This window comes from Macrotis lagotis, chromosome X (assembly GCF_037893015.1).
Source record: "Macrotis lagotis isolate mMagLag1 chromosome X, bilby.v1.9.chrom.fasta, whole genome shotgun sequence".
NCBI classification, from domain to species: domain Eukaryota; kingdom Metazoa; phylum Chordata; class Mammalia; order Peramelemorphia; family Peramelidae; genus Macrotis; species Macrotis lagotis.
The window spans coordinates 538,170,713-538,191,719 of record NC_133666.1 but is presented as its reverse complement, the minus strand read 5'-3'; the positions used below and the strand labels follow the sequence as shown (position 1 = coordinate 538,191,719).

At 34.5% G+C, this 21,007-nt stretch overlaps 1 protein-coding gene and 1 pseudogene across 1 annotated transcript in view; one reads left to right on the top strand and one right to left on the bottom strand.

Moving 5' to 3' along the window:
• Positions 1 to 21,007, bottom strand: part of CNBD1 (cyclic nucleotide binding domain containing 1) — a 568,311-nt gene that overhangs the window by 307,958 nt on the left and 239,346 nt on the right. Inside the window, exon 2 of the mRNA XM_074206508.1 lies at positions 8,958 to 9,103. Coding sequence (XP_074062609.1) covers positions 8,958 to 9,103 — 146 coding nt within the window. The remainder of the gene's footprint in view (positions 1 to 8,957; positions 9,104 to 21,007) is intronic.
• On the top strand, positions 5,269 to 6,049 carry LOC141496877 (small kinetochore-associated protein pseudogene; annotated as a pseudogene).

Sequence of the window (21,007 nt, the reverse complement as noted above, 5' to 3'; positions counted from 1 at the left end):
CATAATGGAAATAATTATTTCACTAGTTAATTCACAAGATTATTGTAAGAAAGAATAATTTGCCAACTTTCTATTGCTTTACAAATGTGAATTGGCATTATGGTGTATGAGACAACCAATGCCAGGAAAAATAATTTAAAACTGTGGAAATAAATATAAGTTTGATAGAGTCACAGAGACTCAAACTAAGGAAGGTAGTTGAGCAGTGGTAGCTGTATTATAAAGAGGATTCTCAATCTAGGATCACTTGGACTATATGGTCTTTGAGGTCCCTTCCAATTGTGAGCTTCTACCTCTGAATAACAATGCAGCTTTTTTTTCCATTTCAAAGGAAGATAAAATATCTAAAGCTTCTAGTTTTGAGTTATTGTTTTTGTTGTTTTTGTTTTTAATTTAAAAGAAATATCCATAGAGCAAAGAGAATTGGATGTGGCTCTGCTATTATTTGTGATCTTGAGAAAATTAAACAAAACCCCTAGCACTTAGCATTCTTATATGTAAACTTTGGGAATTGAAATGGATTATTTTTAAGGATACTCTTTCCCACCTTTATAATTCTAAAATTGTTTCTTATCCCTACCTTTAGCTTACTCACTACAGTGTCCTAATATGAAATCTTGAATAATGTATTTCAGAAGTGATATTCCATTTAAATGATTAAATGTTTGAAATAATTGTATACTTTGAAACTTTGCACTGAATAAACAAGCTTCTAGATTTTAACTTTTAAGTTAAAAAAGAAAAACTTACTACATATAAGCATAAATGAATTACAGACTATATTACAACATAATGTACACAACAATTATAAATTACTTATTTTGAATTTTTCAATTTTCCCCTAATCATGCTTCCCCGCCCCCCGCAAAAGGCAGTTTATTAGTCTTAACATTGTTTCCATGGTATACATTGATCTAAGTTCAATGTGATGTGAGAGAAATCCTATCCTTAAGGGGAAAAAAGTATAAGAGATAGCAAAATTACATAATAAGACCTTTTAGTGGTAATTCAGGGCATATTTTCTATTCCAATGATTTCACCAAGCTATTTGGAGGTATAACCAGGTCCAAAACCTAGATTTTCTCACTCCTTACATCTAGTGCTCTTTCTATTATACCACAGATTCCATGACTCTGGACTTTATTTTTGAGATATCATATTACTAAGACATATTATAGGGCAGTAGATGAAAAAATAAAAAAATCAAGCTTATATATGAATGTGTTGAAGTATAATATAAATTAAATATACATACTCTATCTGAAAACTCTGTTTTGTTTGAACCCCACCCATAAAACCAAAGACAGTCAAAACTAAGAAAATAAAGAGAGGGCCCAGATGAGAAGGATCTAAAGAGAAAGATTAGTCCTTTTTGGTGACTTAAGTGACCTCTATAATATATAGGAATAGAGAGAAAAATAATCATATTGAAATATTGTTTTAAGTTTATAGACCCCAGTTTAAGAACTACTATTTACCTCATTAATGAGTCTTTTTGGGGGGGTGAGGGGCAGGACATGGTTCATGAGGTGAATATCAAGGCAGGAATGGCAGAAATGTACCAGAGGAAAGTAGTTGGGAGTGGTGGGGGGAAGCCTTAGGGACTATCTTTAAATAAGTCTAGTTTTTTAATGTTTCAAAGAAGAGTTGAGTAATGCCTCAAGTGACTGAGCCCCTCAATGTATGGTTGTATATTATGAATGACTGTATATTATGATTCTTCTGGAAAGATAAAACAAGAAGGGTTGATGGGTTTATCAATAGATAGAGCACTGGCCTAGAAGTCAGGAGGGACTGAATTCAAACAGTCTTAAATACTAGCCATGTGACCCTAGGCAAGTCACCAATTATCTGAAAAAGGAAAAGAAAAAAATAAGAGTTGGGTACAATATTTCTTGGGATGGACCCTCTTTGCTCATTCCTAGAGTAGGAAGAATTAGGAACAATGAGCAAAAAATTAAACAATTACTTCCCTAACTGTTGGATCCAAAGTAAATTCATACAATTGTAGATAATTTCAGTTTGAAAGTGGTTACAAGGATGACAAAAGAGATACTGTGATTTTATTTCCATTTGTAAATTCCATAAGTCAAAAGCAGTACCCTTTGATATGCTTATCTATGTATTGTTCTTCATGATGCCCAATTAATTCACAGTCAAACTTGGCAGGCAGAAAATCTATCCTGTTGGATGCAGTGATTTTGATTTAATACATTCATACTGACCACATTTCTAAGAAAAATCAGAGAAGCACTTGCCACTCAAAAAGATTCAAAGATTGTCAACTCTGGAGAACAAAGGGAGTTCTGCCTAGTATTAATGGGAATGTAGAATCAGAGATGAATCTAGTTCTTATCATGGAAAGGATCGTTTAATGTCCACCAATAAGGGTTGATTTTCACTTATCGGGACATTTCCTTTCAAAAGATATTTACAATTTTCAATAGTCTTCCTTTGTCCTTAATTGATATGATTTAAGTTGTATAACCAGCACCTCTTTACAATAGGTCTATCTGTCATTATAATATTTATTCTCTCATTTACTCTTAACCAATCAGAGTTTATTCCCAACTATTGGGAAATTTGTGTCTTCCAAGGGTATATAAATATCAAGAGACCTCCATGACAGGTCATTTCATTTGTGAAAGAAAACCAAGTGACCATCCTCCTAATAAATTAATAGCTAACCATAATTGACAACATGATAAATTACCCTGAAACTGTCTCTCAAACTTTTCATATATCACTATATATATATATATATGCATATATCATGTATTTGATATATGCTTATTTATTTGATATATATTCTTTCTTTCAAATAATGGGCATATAGTGAATGTTTATAGAATGAATGGATATTATTGAGAAAGGATAAATTGTTTAAACATATATGTACTTAGAAAAATGAATTTCTCCTATCTTAGACCTAAAAAAAAAGGATTGGCATTCCATAATGCCATTCCATAGATATTTCCCTTTATCTTTATAAAGAACTTTTTGTAATCCTCTCATTTTTGCCACTTCCTAAAATAGATACAAATTTCTATAGCAGTTAAAAGATTAAAATTTACATTATATTTTGTCAGGCCAGCACCATAGTGGAAATATATATAACACTCAGAACTACTAGCCTGTTGACAGATAACAGAGGGAGACTTACTCTAATCATGTATTTTTACAGTAGAGCTGTTTCAACACTAGAATAGATCATGAAAGCTGTGGTTGGTTTCTATTATCCATCATCTGAGCAATGACACTTTGGGTTATCCATCACAAAAAGAATGACACTTAACATTATACATCCTCTTTGTGATGGTTCTCTGATGATATGCATCAAAAAGTAATGTTTCCTTGGTAATTTAGTATTGTAAAAGTTTAGTATGGCTTAAAAGTGTACTTAAAGAAATAAAATCTTTACTATATGCAATTGAAATAAATTATTTTGCTATTATGTAAATAATCAATTATTAAATTAAGATCCAGGTTTTTCTTTTGATATTTCCTTATGTAAATAGTTAGTGCCTGAAAAACATCACTGCCTGGTGAGATTGTTCTAGACCTAAGGGGATATGCTCTTCCATGCCTGACCCCAGCCAACTTGGAGATCTAACCTATATTTAAAGTGTAAACAAAATCCAGTCAGTTCTTCCTAAGGAGTAGAATTCTATACTTGTACCCCTCCATTAGAATTTAGGGTGACCTAACTCATGAAGGAGAAAATCAACTAAAGCAGCTGGAGTGCTGGAGTAACAAAAATCAGGGAGGCAGCAGAGTCGCATGATCAAGCTACAACTTCAGCAGGAGAAGCTGAAGACTTCTAGCCAATTTCCTCATTAAATGTTCACCAATAAGGGCTTATTTCCACTTGTCAGAGGCATTTTTTCTTTCAAAAAATATTTAAGCCTTTCAGGTTTTCCAATATTTTTTGTCTTTGCTTTTCCAAGAGAAACCAGTGACTATCAATTTATTATTAGTCTAATTGTTAAATTATTAACTATCCAGAAATTCTGTCTCAAGAGGCTTTTCATTTATCATATATGCTTCTTGTTGACATTAATTTTCTGTTTACATTTTGGTATCCCCAATGTCTAACTCACTGACTTGCATGTGGTAGGTACTTAATAAATATTTCTTAAATTGAAATGTCTTGAGAGTGGGGACCTCATTCTAGATGTTCAATAGAGGGCTAACAGGAAAACCTCTAACACACTATACACTGGGTTAATGCTGTTTTTACTTTGTTAGTTGTATTTACAGTAGATGTGTGTTCATGTCTATACTGGATTATATCTTTGGTACAAGAATTGGGGTATGCACTCCTCCATGGACAACATCTAGAATATTATCAAAAATTCTACCAGACACTTAGGATAGGTTTGGTCACTACTCAGGATATCTTCATGACTAGAGAGGGAATCCATTCTTTCTCTGAAATGTGAACTTTTAAAATAGAAACTTTGGAAGAAGTTTAAGATTCTTACACTATTCACTTTACTAAAATGTTAATAAGAAGCAAACTTCCTTTCTGAAGAAGGTCTGATGGCATTGAGAAACAAATTTAATTAGCAATTCAGTCCCAAAAGATATATTTGGATTACTTATGGGCATATGAGTGGTTACTGAAAAGGAACAGTGGACAAATGTTTTTTGCCTATGCTTAGAATAAAGTGTTACTAACCTCAAAAAAGAAGGAAAGCAGAAAAAGAAAATAGAATGTTAGAAAAATTTCTATGAAATCTTATGATCAGGGCAGCTAGGTGGCATAGTGGATAGAGCACCAGCCCTGGAGTCAGGAGGACCTGATCTCAGACACTTAATAATTACCTAGCAAAAAAAAAAAACCTAAAAAAAATCATATGATCATCCAGGACTAAGATGAGACTTTCCAGTCTTATTGGTCTTAAAGCAAATATTGGAAGACAGAATGCTGACAAGGGATTTGAATTCAGAAATGATTTGGTCTACACAGCATCCCAGGTCCCTTCTCTAGATGTCCGTTTTTTTTGTTACATTGCTGAAATAGACATGAAGTCAGGATCCTGTTCCCAGTGGGAATCTGTAGAAACTAATGAAGAAAAGTAGTAAACTGGAAGTGTCATCCGTCTTTGGGAAAGTAAAGATTTATGTTTAGTTGGTAAATAAAACTATACATGTTCCTGGAAGCCTAAATTATATCAAACTTCTGCCAATCAAAAAAGTAAAATCTTTTTTTTTCAGTTTATTTCTAATATTAAAAGTAAATTATTGGAGACAGTCTGGGCGATGATGGAGAGTGCATTCAGACTGGGAGCCGAGGATCCAGACTCCGAGTTGAGCATCCAGGGGTCCATTCCGGCCCCTCTTCAAGAGCCAGCACTGCCCAGTCTGCGCTCCAGGCTTGGCCCCCTTGGTGGCTTTTGGACAGCAGTCAGCCAGAGACACATTCTCCGGCTGCTTCTAAGAGTCAGATACCCCAGAGATCCAAAGAAGTAGAACTAAACAAGGCCCTCAACTCAACAGGCCCAGAGAATGAATTGTACAAAACTACCAAGTAGAGGCAGATGAAGACTAAGGATCCTGATATGAAGAACATTAAAAAGAACTACAAACCTTTTAAGTCAACAAAGAACTGAGGAAGAAATCAAAGAACCAACTGTTAGAGGCAGTTAACAAGCAGTTGCACATAAAGCTAACTGAAAGTCAGGAAGAGGTGAAGGTGTTGACTCAAAGGGTGGAATTGCTGGAGAAATCTCAGTTTTGGATAATGGCAGTATTGACCCAGGCAAACAGATCCTGGGAAATAGGAAAGAAACAATGAATGGGGAAATGGAGTTTTCAGTGGTCTTCAAAAAACTGAAAGATCAACTGAAGCATTTTAACCAGATAGCTACAAAGAGAATGGAGGAGTTACAGGTATTGAAAGCTAAATTGAAGATAGATGAAGAGGAAAGAGCTCATTTCCTAGAAAAATAGGAAGCCTTTTAACAAAGAAAAAGATGAACTCACAATCACCATTGATCAAATGAAACAAATGTTAGCAATCTGGAAAAAGGAGAACATTCCTTAGGTCAAACTATGAGAACCTTTTCTTAAGTTTTCCTAAGATATGACTTCCCTTATATCTTCCAACTAAAATATCTTCAGAAACAAAATTGGAATAATCTAAGTTTATATTGAGAAATATTCCTGCCAATGAAATTTATGTTGTCCAAGCAATCAGATATGTGAATCATCTGTTGGTAGATAACCTTAATATCCAACTAGGAGAGCTAGACCTTTGGCTTGCCTTCCTGTAATAACTAAGTAACAATTCAGCTTGTGGTCAGAATCAGAAATTGAAATGACTTATCAAAACATCCAAGAAGTTTCATTCCCAAATTGGGGACTGGAAATTTGAAATGTTAAAAAGTTTGTAGAGATTTCCTTAAAAGAGGAGGGAAGGTATACAGGTAGATGACTAATATCTTTCTGAAATAACTGAACAGAATAATAAGACTTGGAATGATTATTTATTGTGATCATTTTGGTCCAACCCACCCAGTGTTTGGGGGTTTTTATTATTATTATTATTTTCTTATGATAAAATACTTGTATAAATAAAATCAAATAAAATTTAAAAAAAATAAATTATTGTCCTGAAGTAAAAATGTTGATTTTCTCCAATTAGATATAAATTAAAGTTCATGAAAATTGGAAAATTATGTTGAGATTTAAGTTGATTTAAATATAATATATTTAGGCCCTGGGAAATGAAAAATCTTTGTTTACTACAAATAAATTCTTTCAGCATCATAAAAGAATTTAGAATATCTGAAGAGATATAATATTTCTAAAAAGGGTGCTCTGAAATGCATAAGAATTTATCAAATAATAGAAAAATAGAACAGAGAAATTGAAAGTATAATATTTTAATAAAAATAATTAAAAGAAAAATAACCCAAATAACCTAAATGAAAAATAGTCTCATTTTTATTTCCTTTTTGGGGATGCATCCTTCAGTAGGAGTAGGCCCCCTCCTATCCTTGAATGATCATTATATTTTTTTTATTTAAATTCCCTTTTTAAAATGTTTGTTTTAAATAAAAAGATTAAGAGTTTTGCTAGAAGTTTTATATAACTTATTTAACATAAGTTATTTTCTTCTCCTCTTTTCCTACCTTTTGGAGTTCAGTAACTCTTTCTTCTAGGTATAGGCAAAATATTCGTCTATTTTTTCTTTTAAGTAGCCATTCTGACATAGTGCAAGTATACCTCAAGACTGACCTGAGGTGCTCAAAAAGAAATTTGCTTCTTAGTATCATAAAGAGACTGGAATTTCTGAGGATGCTTGATGTTATTCATAGAGAAGTACATAAATCAGGTTCTGCTACCAAGGAAATCATAATCCATTCCAGATTATATGGATATATAATTTATAAGGCATATTGCTAGCAAAACAATTAAAGCAGTATAGAATTAGGAAAGATTCACTGACATAGGGGAATTCAACAAATATTTATTAAGTATTTATTACTTAAATTACCTGACTTTGGCAGCAGGAAAACATAGATTGAAACTGGGCATGCAACACATTCTAACTGTCATCAGGAACATTATCACTGTTACTTTCAGTGTCTGAGATAACATTCAAATATTACGTGTTGCAGATAAATTGATGAAAAGGTTCTATATTGAGAGTTTCTTTATAGAAATGAATTCACAAATTTGGACCATGTATTCTCCCACTCCCAACAATGTACATGGAACTATTTTTAAGGAAGGAGGATAATAATAGATAAATATAAATGTATATGTGTATGCCCACTTGGTCATATTTGGGTTCTGAATGGCTCAGAGTAAATGTAAATAACAATTGTGTTTATTTAGTTTTTTGGTTTTCTTTTGGTTCGGTTCGGGTTTTTTTTTTATCAGAAACCTGTAGAATCTTACCTTCCCAGTTTAATATTTTTTTTGGTGGGGAACTAAGAAAAAGTGTTCATTCTTGGCCTCTTTGGTTTCATCTCTCTCTCTCACCTAGGCTTAATTACTGAATGGGCCTTGCCTCAGACAAGCTATAACCTGAAAAAAACTTAGCTTTAGAAGGTCAAGGTCTACCACATCCAAGTCCTTCTCTACCCATTCTTATTCATATCTGGCCACTGGATCCAGATGGCTCTGAAAAAGAGTGAGGCTGTCACAGCATCCTCCCCTTAAAAACAGGTAAAATTTTCTAAAAATGAATGTTTTTTATATTAAGTGGGTATTAAAAAGGTACAATTGAATGATTTTTTCCTATGCACTCAATAAAAAAATTAGAAACCAGTGTCATTAATCTATGCTCTTGACAAAGGGATCCAGTGGGCTGAATTAGGATTCTAGGAGATGGGGCACAACTAGATGGTGCAGTGAGTAGAGCATCAGATCTGAAGTCAGGGGAAACCTGAGTTCAAATGTGATCTCAGAAACTTACCACTTACTAGCTGTGTGACCTTGGGCAAGTCACTTAACACTGACTGCCTCCATCCAGGGCCATTTCCAGTCATCCTGATTCATATATGGCCACTGAATCCAGATGGCTCTGGAAAAGAAAATAAGCACAGCTCCCCCTCACTCAAATCCATTTAACTTGTTTGTCATGTATCACCTCACTTGATGTCATGGTATTATTTGAGAACGAAGGACAAATATCATCAAGAGATCTTGCACTTTAAACATTTAACCTAGTCAAACAACCTTTCTAGCTCCCAGGTCTATTACCTATTATCTAAACAAATTGACACTACTGTTGTGAAATACACTGCTCATTAAATGCATACTGGAAAATACAAGTGCTAAAAGTAGGAAGAGATCACCTTATCTAACTTAAACCTTTAACTAAACCTAATGTAAGATTAAGAGTAGGGGGCTCTTTGGACATTAAGCAATTTGAAATACTGAAGCATTGTGCCACAAAATTCAAACTGAGAAAGGCATTTCACTCTACTTTATTCCATTACCTGTGGTGTCTTTCAACCAGATCTCAGCAGTGATCTTTTGACTAATTGTTCTCAAGTCTTCCTGCGTCAACTGAGCATCTAAGTCTGGCATAGTTTTCATCATCCTATATACAAAGCGACGTTCTTTATAATTCCTGTGAATGGGTCTGTAAAAAAAAAGTTCAAATGTAAAGTAGAGAATTTTATAACTTCTATGTTGTGAATTTTTTAGAAAAAATATTGGTGGACTTCCATGATGAAAGAAACGCAAAGAACTTCAATACAATAAAAAATACATAGATTAAAAAAAAAACCAAAAAAGTAATAAGAAAACCATAATTACAGAGGTGGAGTCAAGGTGGCCACGTGAAGGCAGCATTTCGAGGGAACTCCTTCCCCCACAAAACTCCAAAAGCCAACAAATTATGACTCTAGAGAAAATTTAGAGGGGCAGAACCCACAGAAAGACTGAGAGGTAACTTAGAAGTTCCTTGGGAAAGGTGTGTTTCACCAGGACTGAGGGTTGGAAAAAAAAAAAAGCCTTCGCCACAGCACAGTGCAGCCCAGCCCAGCCCAGCCCAGCCCAGCCCAGCCCAGCCCAGCCCAGCCCAGTCCAGCCCAGCCCAGCCCAGGGAGAGAACTCTGCTACACCAGAATGAGTGTGGAGTGAGGAGCACTAGCCACATAATCTGCAGCTAGAATCTGGAGAAAGCAGCCTGCACACCAGAGATGGTCAGGGAAGACTGCAGAGATTTCTCTGCTCTCTCTTGGGGTAGGACTCTGCTGCTAGCCTACACTCAGATCCAGGTTGCAATTTGGGCTTCCATACTAAGTAACCAAGCAGAATCCCTCCTTATATCTCCAGAGCAGAGGGAAGTGAGGTGGTCATCTACATATCAAAGCACAAGCAAGAGAGCATAAGACCTTGGAGGAATAAAGGTCCCAGTGGGGTGTCCCCCCCCCCCAAAAAAAAAAAACCAAAGCCTTGGAAGTGCTGTCCTGAGCTGAGGAAATGAGTAAACAACAGAAAAAAAAAGAATCTGACCATAGAGAATTACTTTAGTCCCATGGAAGATCAAAACATATATTCAGATGAATACAAAATCGAAGCTTCTGTATCCAAAACCTTTGGAAATAGAAAGTGGGCTCAGACTATGGATGAACTCAAAAAAGACTTTAAAAAAGCAATTATGGGAGATGGAGGAAAAAAATGGGAGGAGAAATGAGAGCTATATAGAAAAATCATGCAAACCAAATCGACAATTTGGTGAAAAATATACAAAAAAAAATACTGAAGAAAATAATATGTTAAAAACCAGTTTAGACCTAATGAAAAAAAAAGCAAAACAAAAAAAAAGGCAAATGAGGAGAAGAATGCCTTAAAAAGCAGAATTGGCCAGCTGGAAAAGGAGATACAAAAAGCTCTTTGAAGAATATAACCCCTTCAAATGCAAAATGGAACTGAAGGAAGCTGATGACTTTGCAAGAAAGCAGGAAGAAATAAAACTCTGCCCCAAAAAAGTCAAAAATTAGGAGAAAATGTGAAATATCTCACTGGGAAAACAACTGACCTTGAAAACAGATCCAGAAGAAATAATTTAAAATTTATTGGGCTATCTGAAAGCCACAATCAGGAGAAGAACCTTGACTTCATTTTTAAAGAAATAATACAACAAAATTGGCCTGAGATCATAGAAGCAGAGGGTAAAATAGAAATTGAGGGAATTCATAGGTCATCTCCTGAAAGAGATCCCAAAAGAAAAACTTCCAGGAATATTGTAGCCAAATTCCAAAACTCCCAAATCAAAGAGAAAATTCTAAAAGCTGCCAGAAACAAACAATTCAACTACCAAGGCTCCATAGTCAGGATTACACAGGATCTGGCAGCAACTACATTAAGGGCTCGTGGGGATTGGAATATGATATTCCAGAAGGCAAAAGATCTTGGTTTACAATCGAGAATCAACTACCTAGCAAAAGTGAACATCCTATTTCAGGGGAAAATATGGACTTTCAATGAAACAGTGGACTTTCAAACTTTCCTTTTGAAACAACCAGAGCTGAACAGAAAGTTTGATTTCCAAGTATAGGACTTGGGGTAACCATAGAGGGGGTGGATGATAAGGATTAATTATAAGGAACTTAATGATGCTGAACTGTTTGCATTCCTGCATGGAAAGAAGTTACTGATAACTCATAAGAAATTTCTCATTCATAAGAAGAGTTAGAAGGAGCATATATAGATAAGGCACAAGAAGGAGCTGAATATAATAGTATAATATAGTGAAAAGATGGAGTCAATGGGTGATAAAGGGAAGTACTGGGAGGAAGGGGAAGGAGATGAAGAAGAAGCTAAGAAATTTCACATAAGAGTCAAGAAAAAGCTTTTTCAATGGAGTGGAAAGGGGGAAGGCAAGGAGGAATGAGTGAGCCTTCATTCTCATCAGAAATGGTTCAGAGAGGAAATAATATACACACTTAATAGGGTGAGGAAATCTATCTTACCCTAGAGAAAAATGAGAAGAAAGGGATGGAAGAAGGGGGAAATGGGGGGGAGGGAATGGGGGAATAGGTGATAGAAGAGAGAGAAAATCAAGGGAGAGGATACTCAGATAAAACGTACTTTTGGACAGGGCCAGGATGAAAGGAGAGAGAGAATAGAATAAATGAGAGTGGGGAGGAATAAAGTGGGGGTACAGCTAGTAATAGCAACTGTGGGAAAAATATTAAAGCAACTTCTCTGGTGGACTTATGGTAAAGAAAGGAACTCACCCCAGAGACAGAGTCATTGGAATCTGAACACAGAATGAAGTACATTTTTTTCTCTCTCTCTATTCTTGAGGTTTCGCATCTTCTTGGGGTAGGAGGGGGGTTTATGTTTACTCGTACATTTACTCTTATAACACATTCATTTCGATCAATGTATAGCATGGAAACAATGTAAAGACTATCAGACAGCCTTCTATGAGGGGGAGGGAAGGGGGGGAATTGTAAAATCCAAAACCTTACAAAAAATGATAGGTAGATACTACTATTACATATATATAATTGGAAAACAAATAAAATGTTAAACTACTGAAAAAAAAATCTTGTTCTCTGGACACTCGGTGCCTATGTGCTTTGAGGATATAACCCCACATAACCATTGGTAATAAATTGTACTCCCTAAAATTCAAAAAGAAAAAGGAAAAATATAATTAGGTAAAAAACAATAACATCAAAAATAATGCTCCAGGGGCAGCTAGGTGGCACAATGGCTATAGCACCAGCCCTAGAGTCAGGAGTACCTGAGTTCAAATCCAGCCTCAGACACTTAATAATCACCTAGCTGTGTGGCCTTGGGCAAGCCACTTAACCCCATTTGCCTTGCAAAATCCTAAAAAAAATAATAATGCTCCAAAGACATATATTGTGTTTATTGAAAAACAAAAACTCAACTTTTTAATTTCAATATTCTACCAATAATGTATGGCTGTCAGTAAATTATAAATGAGTATCATATAATGGGTAATAGAGAGATGTAGGCGAGCTATACATATACAGTATATAAGAAATTATGACTTTTAAGTTAAAATTGGTAAAAAAAAAAGGGGGGTCTTATCAAGGAAACATATTAGAGAAAAAGAAAATGAAAAGGTCACTTAGTGAGATCTAGGGATAATATTGGAGTCTTTGATGACTCTACTGGTATCCTTTTGACATCAGAAGAAACTGAGGAAATTATCTTGAATAATAAAGGCAAGCATGAATGACTTACAAAATGGAAAGAACACTTGATTTTATGTGATCACAGAACTACATGAGTAAAACTGCATGCTGAAAAGCTAAATGAAAATATGAAATAGGTATGAATATAGAGAAAGGATCTATGAGATCCTCACTGAAAAAATTTCTTTCCACTCACACAGATCACAGTCCATGGATAAATTAGTTTAAGACCAAGGAATTGATTGATACTTATAAAGATGTTTTAGGGCAGCTAGGTGACACAGTGGAGAGAGTGCTTGGCCTGGAGTCAAGAAGACCCGAGTTCAAATTTGACCTTAGATACATACTTAACTCTGTGACCCTGGGCAAGACTCTTAATCCTGTTTGGTTCAGTTTCCTCATCTACAAAAAGAATTGGAGAAAGAAAAGGCAAACTACTCCAACATCTTGGCCAAGAAAACCCCAAAAGTGATCACAAAGACTTGAACACAACTGAAAATGAGTAAAAGATATAAAACTGACTTGCCTAGGTTTACTTAGTCAATAAGTACTAGAGGCAGAATTTCAACACAGTTTTCCCTGATTTACAGCTCAGCATTCTAATCACTGCCATCAAGTTGTAAAATAATATTAGTGGTTACTTCAAACTAAAGGAAATTAAAGAAAACTTTTATTTGTATTTTGATAAGCCTGACTTAATTACACAAATACAGTATTTTGGTATTCCTTAATCTTTTTTTTTTTTAGGTTTTTGCTAGGCAATGGGGTTAAGTGGCTTGCCCAATGCCACACAGCTAGGTGTGAACTTAGGTACTTAGGTACTCCTGACTCCAGGGCTGGTGCTCTATCCACTGCACCACCTAGCCACCCTGGTATTCCTTAATCTTAATTGGTATCAAAAGTAATAAGCATAGCATGCTCTAAGTTAACATTTCAGAACTGTAGGAAAGGATTCTTGAGGTGAAAAGGATGTATACAATAAGATTACTATGCAGATAATACAACCTAATCATATAGGAGATTCATCATTTTCAAAGTACAATAGAACATCTAGAAAAAAATAGCCCTACATACCAATTGTGAAGCATATTTGAATTGATCATTCTTTTTAGGAGATGATTGTAAGAGCTATGCTTTTCTAGTTCCATTACCAATTTTTTTTCTATTTAAAATGTTAACACTTAAGAAGTTCATTAAAAGAAATAGTATGATGTAGTAAAGAAAGAGTCAGTTTAAGACTCCAGGAGACTGGATTCAAGTCCTCCTGCTGTTAGGTACTGATTGTGTGACCTTGGACAAGTCACTTAACCTTCCAGTGACAGAGGCAACACGCTAAATCTAAAAGTTAAAGAACCATTGGCAATCTTCATTGGTACAAGAAATTTACTCACTAAGAGCTCCCTTTACTAATTAACTGAAATGCTGACTTTTTTTTAGGTTTTGCAAGGCAAATGGGGTTAAGTAGCTTACCCAAGTTCACATAGCTAGGCAATTATTATTAAGTGTCTGAGGCAAGATTTGAACCCAGGTACTCCTGACTCCAAGGCTGGTGCTCTATCCATTGTGCCACCTAGCTGCCCCTGAAATGCTGATTTTAAAAAAAAGATATTAAATTCAATTTGCTTCTTCAGTGAGACATCTGATTTTAAATGCTTTTTTGTAAGAATGTTCCAAACTTCTGAAATTTAACAACCTCTTTAAATGCACTGGTATAAAAATCATCTATAGACTTTTATTGAGGTCTTAGAATGTCACAAGTGAGACATTTTTTGGTGCCTAGAGTAAAACCTATTATCCTTTTGATGATTAGGATTAGACTATTTGGCAACTGGCATCCATTCCATTACTGAAATTCTGGATCCTGTGATAAAAAGAAGTCAGAATAACAATTTTCCTAATGTCACTTAATTCTACTGTGTAATTGTAATATTCTCTTGTATGAAATAATGTTTATGAAATTAGAAAGTAAAATATATAAACAGATATATCGGAGTGTGTTTTTATCCAGTTGATGACCTCTGAAGAAAACTTAGTGAATCACTCAGAATAATTTAGACTGATTATGTATATGGATTATTTTGTAAGAAAAAGTGACTGATGTGGGAAAAATAATTTCCTCCCTGAATGGTATTATGGGGAGTTAATGGGAAGGATAGTACCTATACATTTGTCATTAAATGATTATAGAAAAGGGAATCATTAGTTATTCTTTTTTTTAGTTTTTTTTTCAAGGCAAATGGGGTTAAGTGGCTTGCCCAAGGCCACACAACTAGGTAATTATTTAGTGTCTGAGGCCAGATTTGAACTCAGGTACTCCTGACTCCAGGGCTGGTGCTCCATCCACTGCAGCACCTAGCTGCCCTGAGTTAGTTATTCGTAAGGAAGAAACAACTGAAGAAGAATTGTAGTCAGGTGATTGTAAGGTAAACTATGATTATAAGGTAAATTTTTTTAAAATGTTCAATCACATACTTCTTAGCAATAAATGTCAAACAGAATATTATTGGATATTGATGCAGGGGTAGCAGAATTCAATGTTATGCAATTTCAACAAAAAATTTATTAAAATTATAGAATTATAGAAATTAAGGGACTGTATGGATCACTGGGTCAAATCTCCTGTGTTAACAGCCTAATGTGGGAAGATAGTCAATGACAAGGAAAACTTAGCAGTTTCCAAAATATCTGATTCCACTTGGAAAGAACTCTTAATTTTTTGAGTCTCTCCTTATAAAACAATTGTTTCCCATATTATCCAGTTTCTTCAGGAGTCAATAACAATAGAACTAAACTTTCAACCAAATGACAGTTCTTTAAATATTAGAGAAAATGAATAATTTTTCAAACAAATTTTCTTTTTGAAGAAAAGCATGCTATTTTTACAACTGTTTATTTGGCATTATAGCAATTACCTTACTATTCTTATTGTTCTCTGTATAGATTGCAGAAGGATTTCTGATGCTAGAAACTTTATCCAATGTCTAACTAAAATCTAGTATCTGCTTAGGGAATTTCTTGTATCTATATATTTAGCAATCATATGCAAAAATGAAAGGAAGATAGGTATTCAGTCATTAAAAAACATTAAACATGCCTGCATTGTGCCAGGGACTGTGCTATAAACACTAGAGATGAGAGTTTAAAGACAGTTCCTGCTCTCAAAAAAGTGCATGATCCAATAAGAGTAACAGCAAGTAAGAAAAAATAATTATATACTAGAATCATCAAAGGTAACTATACAACAGATAAAATGGAAATATTCAACAAAATTAAGGAGGGGGGGTTGTCAGGAAAGGCTTCCTTTAGCTGATGAGATTTTAGCTGAGAACTGAAGGAAACCAGGAAAGAAAGAGGGCAGAGATAAGTAGAGATGAACTTCAGATAATTTTATTATTGATTCTATCCAGGATTTGGAGCCACTGGAATTTATTGAATAGAGAAGACCTGTGCTTTGGAAGATTATTTTGAAAGCTGAAGGGAGGATGAAGTAAAATGGGGAAAGACTTGTGGCAAGCAAACTAACCAGTAAAGTATATAACTTGTTCATAATTAAACCATAAGAGTTCATAGTGATCAGCATTTCTAAGCCCTAGCAAATAATCATTTTAATAATTATTCCTGGAACTTTACCTAGAATTAAATTCAATCTAATTAACCTATAGTTTGTAAGTACTGATTGTCATTTTAAAAATCAATATATTATCCTGTCTGCATTCCTTTCACACTTCTAACATGTTCTATAATTCTTAAAGTCTAATGACAATGTTACATCTACCATACCTACAAGTTCTTTTAGTAAACTGGGATATAATTTATTTAGAGGTGGCTTGAACTTATTTAGAGAAGTTAATTTCTCTCTTGCTTTTACTCATTTATCTTTATTTTAATCTTTGTTAATTATATGATGTTATCCCAATAAGGTCATTATTATCCTTACTAATGAGAATAGAAGCAAATAGAAGTTGAATAATTTTGATTGCTCTGCCAAAAGTTATTGTACCAAACTGTTTCACAGAGTGAAACTACCTATTTTTCATTACATACATAACTTTTTAAAAAGCATTTATCAATTTTCTTAGTTTCATTGCATTTTTTTAAAATATCTTGTTTTGAGTTTTAGCTTTCCTGAAATTAAAAGAATATTGATTTTAATTATCATTTTCATTTCCAAATGTATTACAACCAATGTATCCCTCCTACATCCCCTACCCAGAGGGATATCATTAACAAAGAATGAAAAAGAAAATGGAGTAAAGAAAAAATGAGTAGAATGCAACTATAATTAACTTATCAATGAAATTTGACACTATAAAGAAAGGAGGAGCCTGCATTTTCTCATATTTTTTATTATGATGATCTAGTTATTTTTATCATATCCTCTATCCTACTTCTACAAAGAAGAGATGGACCTGCATTTTCTCATCTCTTTCTGAGATAAGTTTAGTCAAAACAATTCAGTTTTACTTTTTGGTGGTTGTTCCTTTCATTTATAATTTTTTATATTCTTTAGCCATTGCTCCCTCAACAAGTATATACTCTATTCCTAGATCTTCTTTTTATGACAGAAAGCAGTAATATCAAAATTTCATTGAATATATGATTTTTCTGTCTTTGAATTTATTTTATGTAATATATATATTATATAAAAATAGTGGGATATCTAGGTCAAAGGGTTTAGATATTTTAATAATTTATTTCTGTTCAATCATTTTGCAGCTGCATCTGACTCTTTGTGACCCCATTTGGGATTTCTTGACAAAGATACTGAAGAGGCTTGCCATTTCCTTCTCCAGATCACATTACAGATAAGTAAACTGAGGCACACAGAATAAAGTGATTTGCCCAGGGTCACATGGTTAGGTTTAGAGGTCAGATGTAAAACACAAGGAGAGGAAGTCTTCTTGTTCCAAACCTATTATTCATATCCACTATGCCACTCAGTTTCCCAATAATTTCTTAGTACAATTCCAAATTGCCTTCTAGAACAGTTGTACCAGATCTAATGTTATGCCAGTTTGACAATCTTTCCACAACTGTTCCTTGTCATGGAAAATTTCCAGGGCATGCAGTAAGACTTCAATGTCATTATGAAGTTTATTCTCTTAATATTGTTCTTCTTGTAATCAAATATTCTTCTTTTGAAAATTATTCATATATTTACAATGAAGCCATCAAATAATTAATCATTCAGGAGCTGCTATTTATCAGATTCCATGAACCTTTTATCTATTATATAATGATTGTTCATATACTTTTGTTAGTTCTCAGCATATTTTGTATATCAGATTCTTATAAGAGATTTTTGATATAAAGATTTTTCCCCTTATCCTGGTTGCAATATTAAAAAAAAACTATAAAGTTTTTTCTCCCTATTTATCTATTTCTCGTCCAATTTTCAAGATTCTGTCTTGTTATATTGTGGTATTGTTATTGTTGCTTATTTTCTAGGTTTTTAAGTTATATCCTCAATTTGTTGATCCCATACTTATCTATTTTGTTAATGTGTGTTTTCAGAGGGTTTTCTTTTTTTGCTTGTTTTAAATTTTGAGGACTGCTATAGCTATAACTCAAAAATATGAGCACATTTTCCCATCATTATAATACTATTGATACCATTCTTACAGCATATTCTTTCATTTTCCATATCTTCATTGCTAGGTATATATGTTTGTAATTTTATATGTATGCAATACATTGTCATGTATATCTAATTTTTATTTATACTAATTAATGAGCTTCCTATGTAGCTATAACAGTCTGTTTATGTTCCTTTCCTTTTTCTCTCTTATCTTTAAAATTTGAATTTGTGCAACTAAATTTTGTTATTAAGCAAATTTCTATTTTAGTTATCTCAGACTATGTGTCTTTATCCTTTTTCTAAATTCTATATAAAAGTCTAGGGAAAAGATATTCATTTTCCTTTTTAACTACATTGAACTCTAATGGCAAGGTGACTTTTTGTGTAGCATTCTATCATTTCTACTCTTCATCTAGTTTTTTCTTAATGGTCTTAAAAGGATATATAATAATAACTATTTTATTTACATTATGAAAAATAAAATTAGTAGAAAGTAAATTTTACAACATATTCTATATCTTTTAAAAATTATTCTACATGTTTCTGAAGGTAAAACAAATAGTCATGAATTCAGCACAAGAAGAGCAGTGGCAATAAGAGATCATTTCTAGAAATCTGTGACCCAAGCATGGAGATATCAATGTGAAAGGAAAAAAGTCTCATTGGAGTTTGGTGAGTAGTGAGCCCATAGTATCCCATTAGAATATAAGAAAGTTTTTCCAAAAAGTCATTATTGGAATTGCATTCTCCTATGAAGATAATATTTGCTCATATACTTTGTGTCATATATAGATGTGTGATGCTTTGCTAATTATGGACATTTAAGAAAAAGTATCACAAGGTAATCTAGGTTAAGCATGCTATCCTAGAAACTACAGGTGTAAAAGATGTCACAGATACAATTCTTCTCTTTCATAAATGCTTTAAGTTGGGGCAGTTAGGTGGCACAGTGGATAGAGTGCCAACCCTGGAGTCAGGAGTACCTGAGTTCAGATTTGGCCTCAGACAAGTGGCCTTGGGAAAGCCACTTAACCCTATTTGCCTTGCAAAATCCTAAAAAAATGCTTCAAGAAACACAAAGGTTTCCAGGAACAACCCATAGGATGCCTGGGTCCCTGGAGGTGATGGTTTAAGGCAGCAGAAGTGGTATCCAGACCTCCCAACCCAGGGAACACCAAACACAACTTGGAAAATCAATGGGTAAGCCTCTCCCAGATAGAGTGCAAAACCCAGGCCAGGGTAACCGTCAGCACAGACCAGACCCCAGGAAATGGAAGCAGGCCGACAGAGCCACCCAGCAGGGAGCCACAGGCAGCTGCCCCCAGAGTGCTCAGGCCACAGAAGGTAAGGGGGTTAGGGGAAGCGGATGAGGTTTCTCCTCTGCCCCTTGTATAGGACTCCTGTGCTTCCCATATTTAGACCCTGGTCACAGTCTGAGCCCCCATACTGCCAAAGTGGAGCTCACAGCTCCAGGCAGAGAAGTCAGAGCCACTCATAAGACCTTGAAGGAACTGAGGTCCTTAGGTCCTTGGTGGTGGTGGTGGTGGGGTTATGGAGGGAGAGTGTCCCAATCATAATTCAAAAGCTTGGGAAGCACTTCAAAAACCAGAGCACAGGCTGGGGAAATTAGTAAACAGGAAAAAAAGGAACTTGACAATAGATAATTACTTTGTTCCCATGGAGAAACAAAACACATACCTAGAAGATAACAAAGTCCAGGCTTCTGTATCCAAAGTGTCCAAGAAAAATAGGAATTGGGCTCAGGCCATGGAAGAGTTAAAAAAAAGATTTTGAAAATCAAGTAAGGGAGATAGAGGAAAAATTGGAAAGAGAAATGAGAGTAATGCAGAAAAAAACATGAAAACCAAGTCAGCAGCTTAGTCAGAGATAAAAAAAAATTGCTGAAGAAAACAACATGTTAAAAATCAGTTTAGGGCAAATGGAAAAGGCAGTGCAGAAAGTTAATGAGGAAGAGAAGAATACCTTAAAAAAGCAGAACTGGCCAGATGGAAAAGGAGATAAGAAAACTCTCTGGGGAAAACAACTCCATCAAATGTAAAATGGAATTAAAAGAAGCTGATAAATTTGCAAGGAAACAAGAAACAATAAAACAAAACCAAAAGAATGAATAACTTGCAGAAAATGTGAAATATCTCATTAGAAAAAACTGATCTGGAGAAGTTGAAAGTCATGATCTGGAAAGGAGCCTTGACTTCACTTCTAAAGAGAATTTCTACAGGAAAATAGTCCGCATTTCCTAGAAGTAGAGGACAAAATAGAAATTGAGAGAATCTACCTCAAGAAAGATAAAAAAAAAAATTAACCCCAGGCAGCTAGGTGGCAGTGGATAAAGCACCTGCCCTGGAGTCAGGAGTACCTAGGTTCAAATCCGGTCTCAAACACTTAATAATTACCTAGCTGTGTGGCCTTGGGCAAGCCACTTAACCCCATTTGCCTTGCAAAAGAAAAAAGAAAAAAAATCAACCCCCAAGAATATTATAGCCAAATTCTAGAACTCCCAAATCAAAGAGAAAATATTACAAGCAGCCAGAGAGGAAACAATTCCAATATCATAGAGCTACAGTCAGATTACACAGGATTTAGCAGCATCCACATCAAGGGCTGATAGGGCTTGGAATATAATAATCTGGAAGACAAAAGAGAATGAATTACCCAGCAAAACTGAACATTCTCTTCCAGGGGAAAAGATGGACATTCATTAAAATTGGGGTATTTTACAAGTTCCTGTTAAAATGACCAGAGCTGAACAGAAAGTTTGATCTCC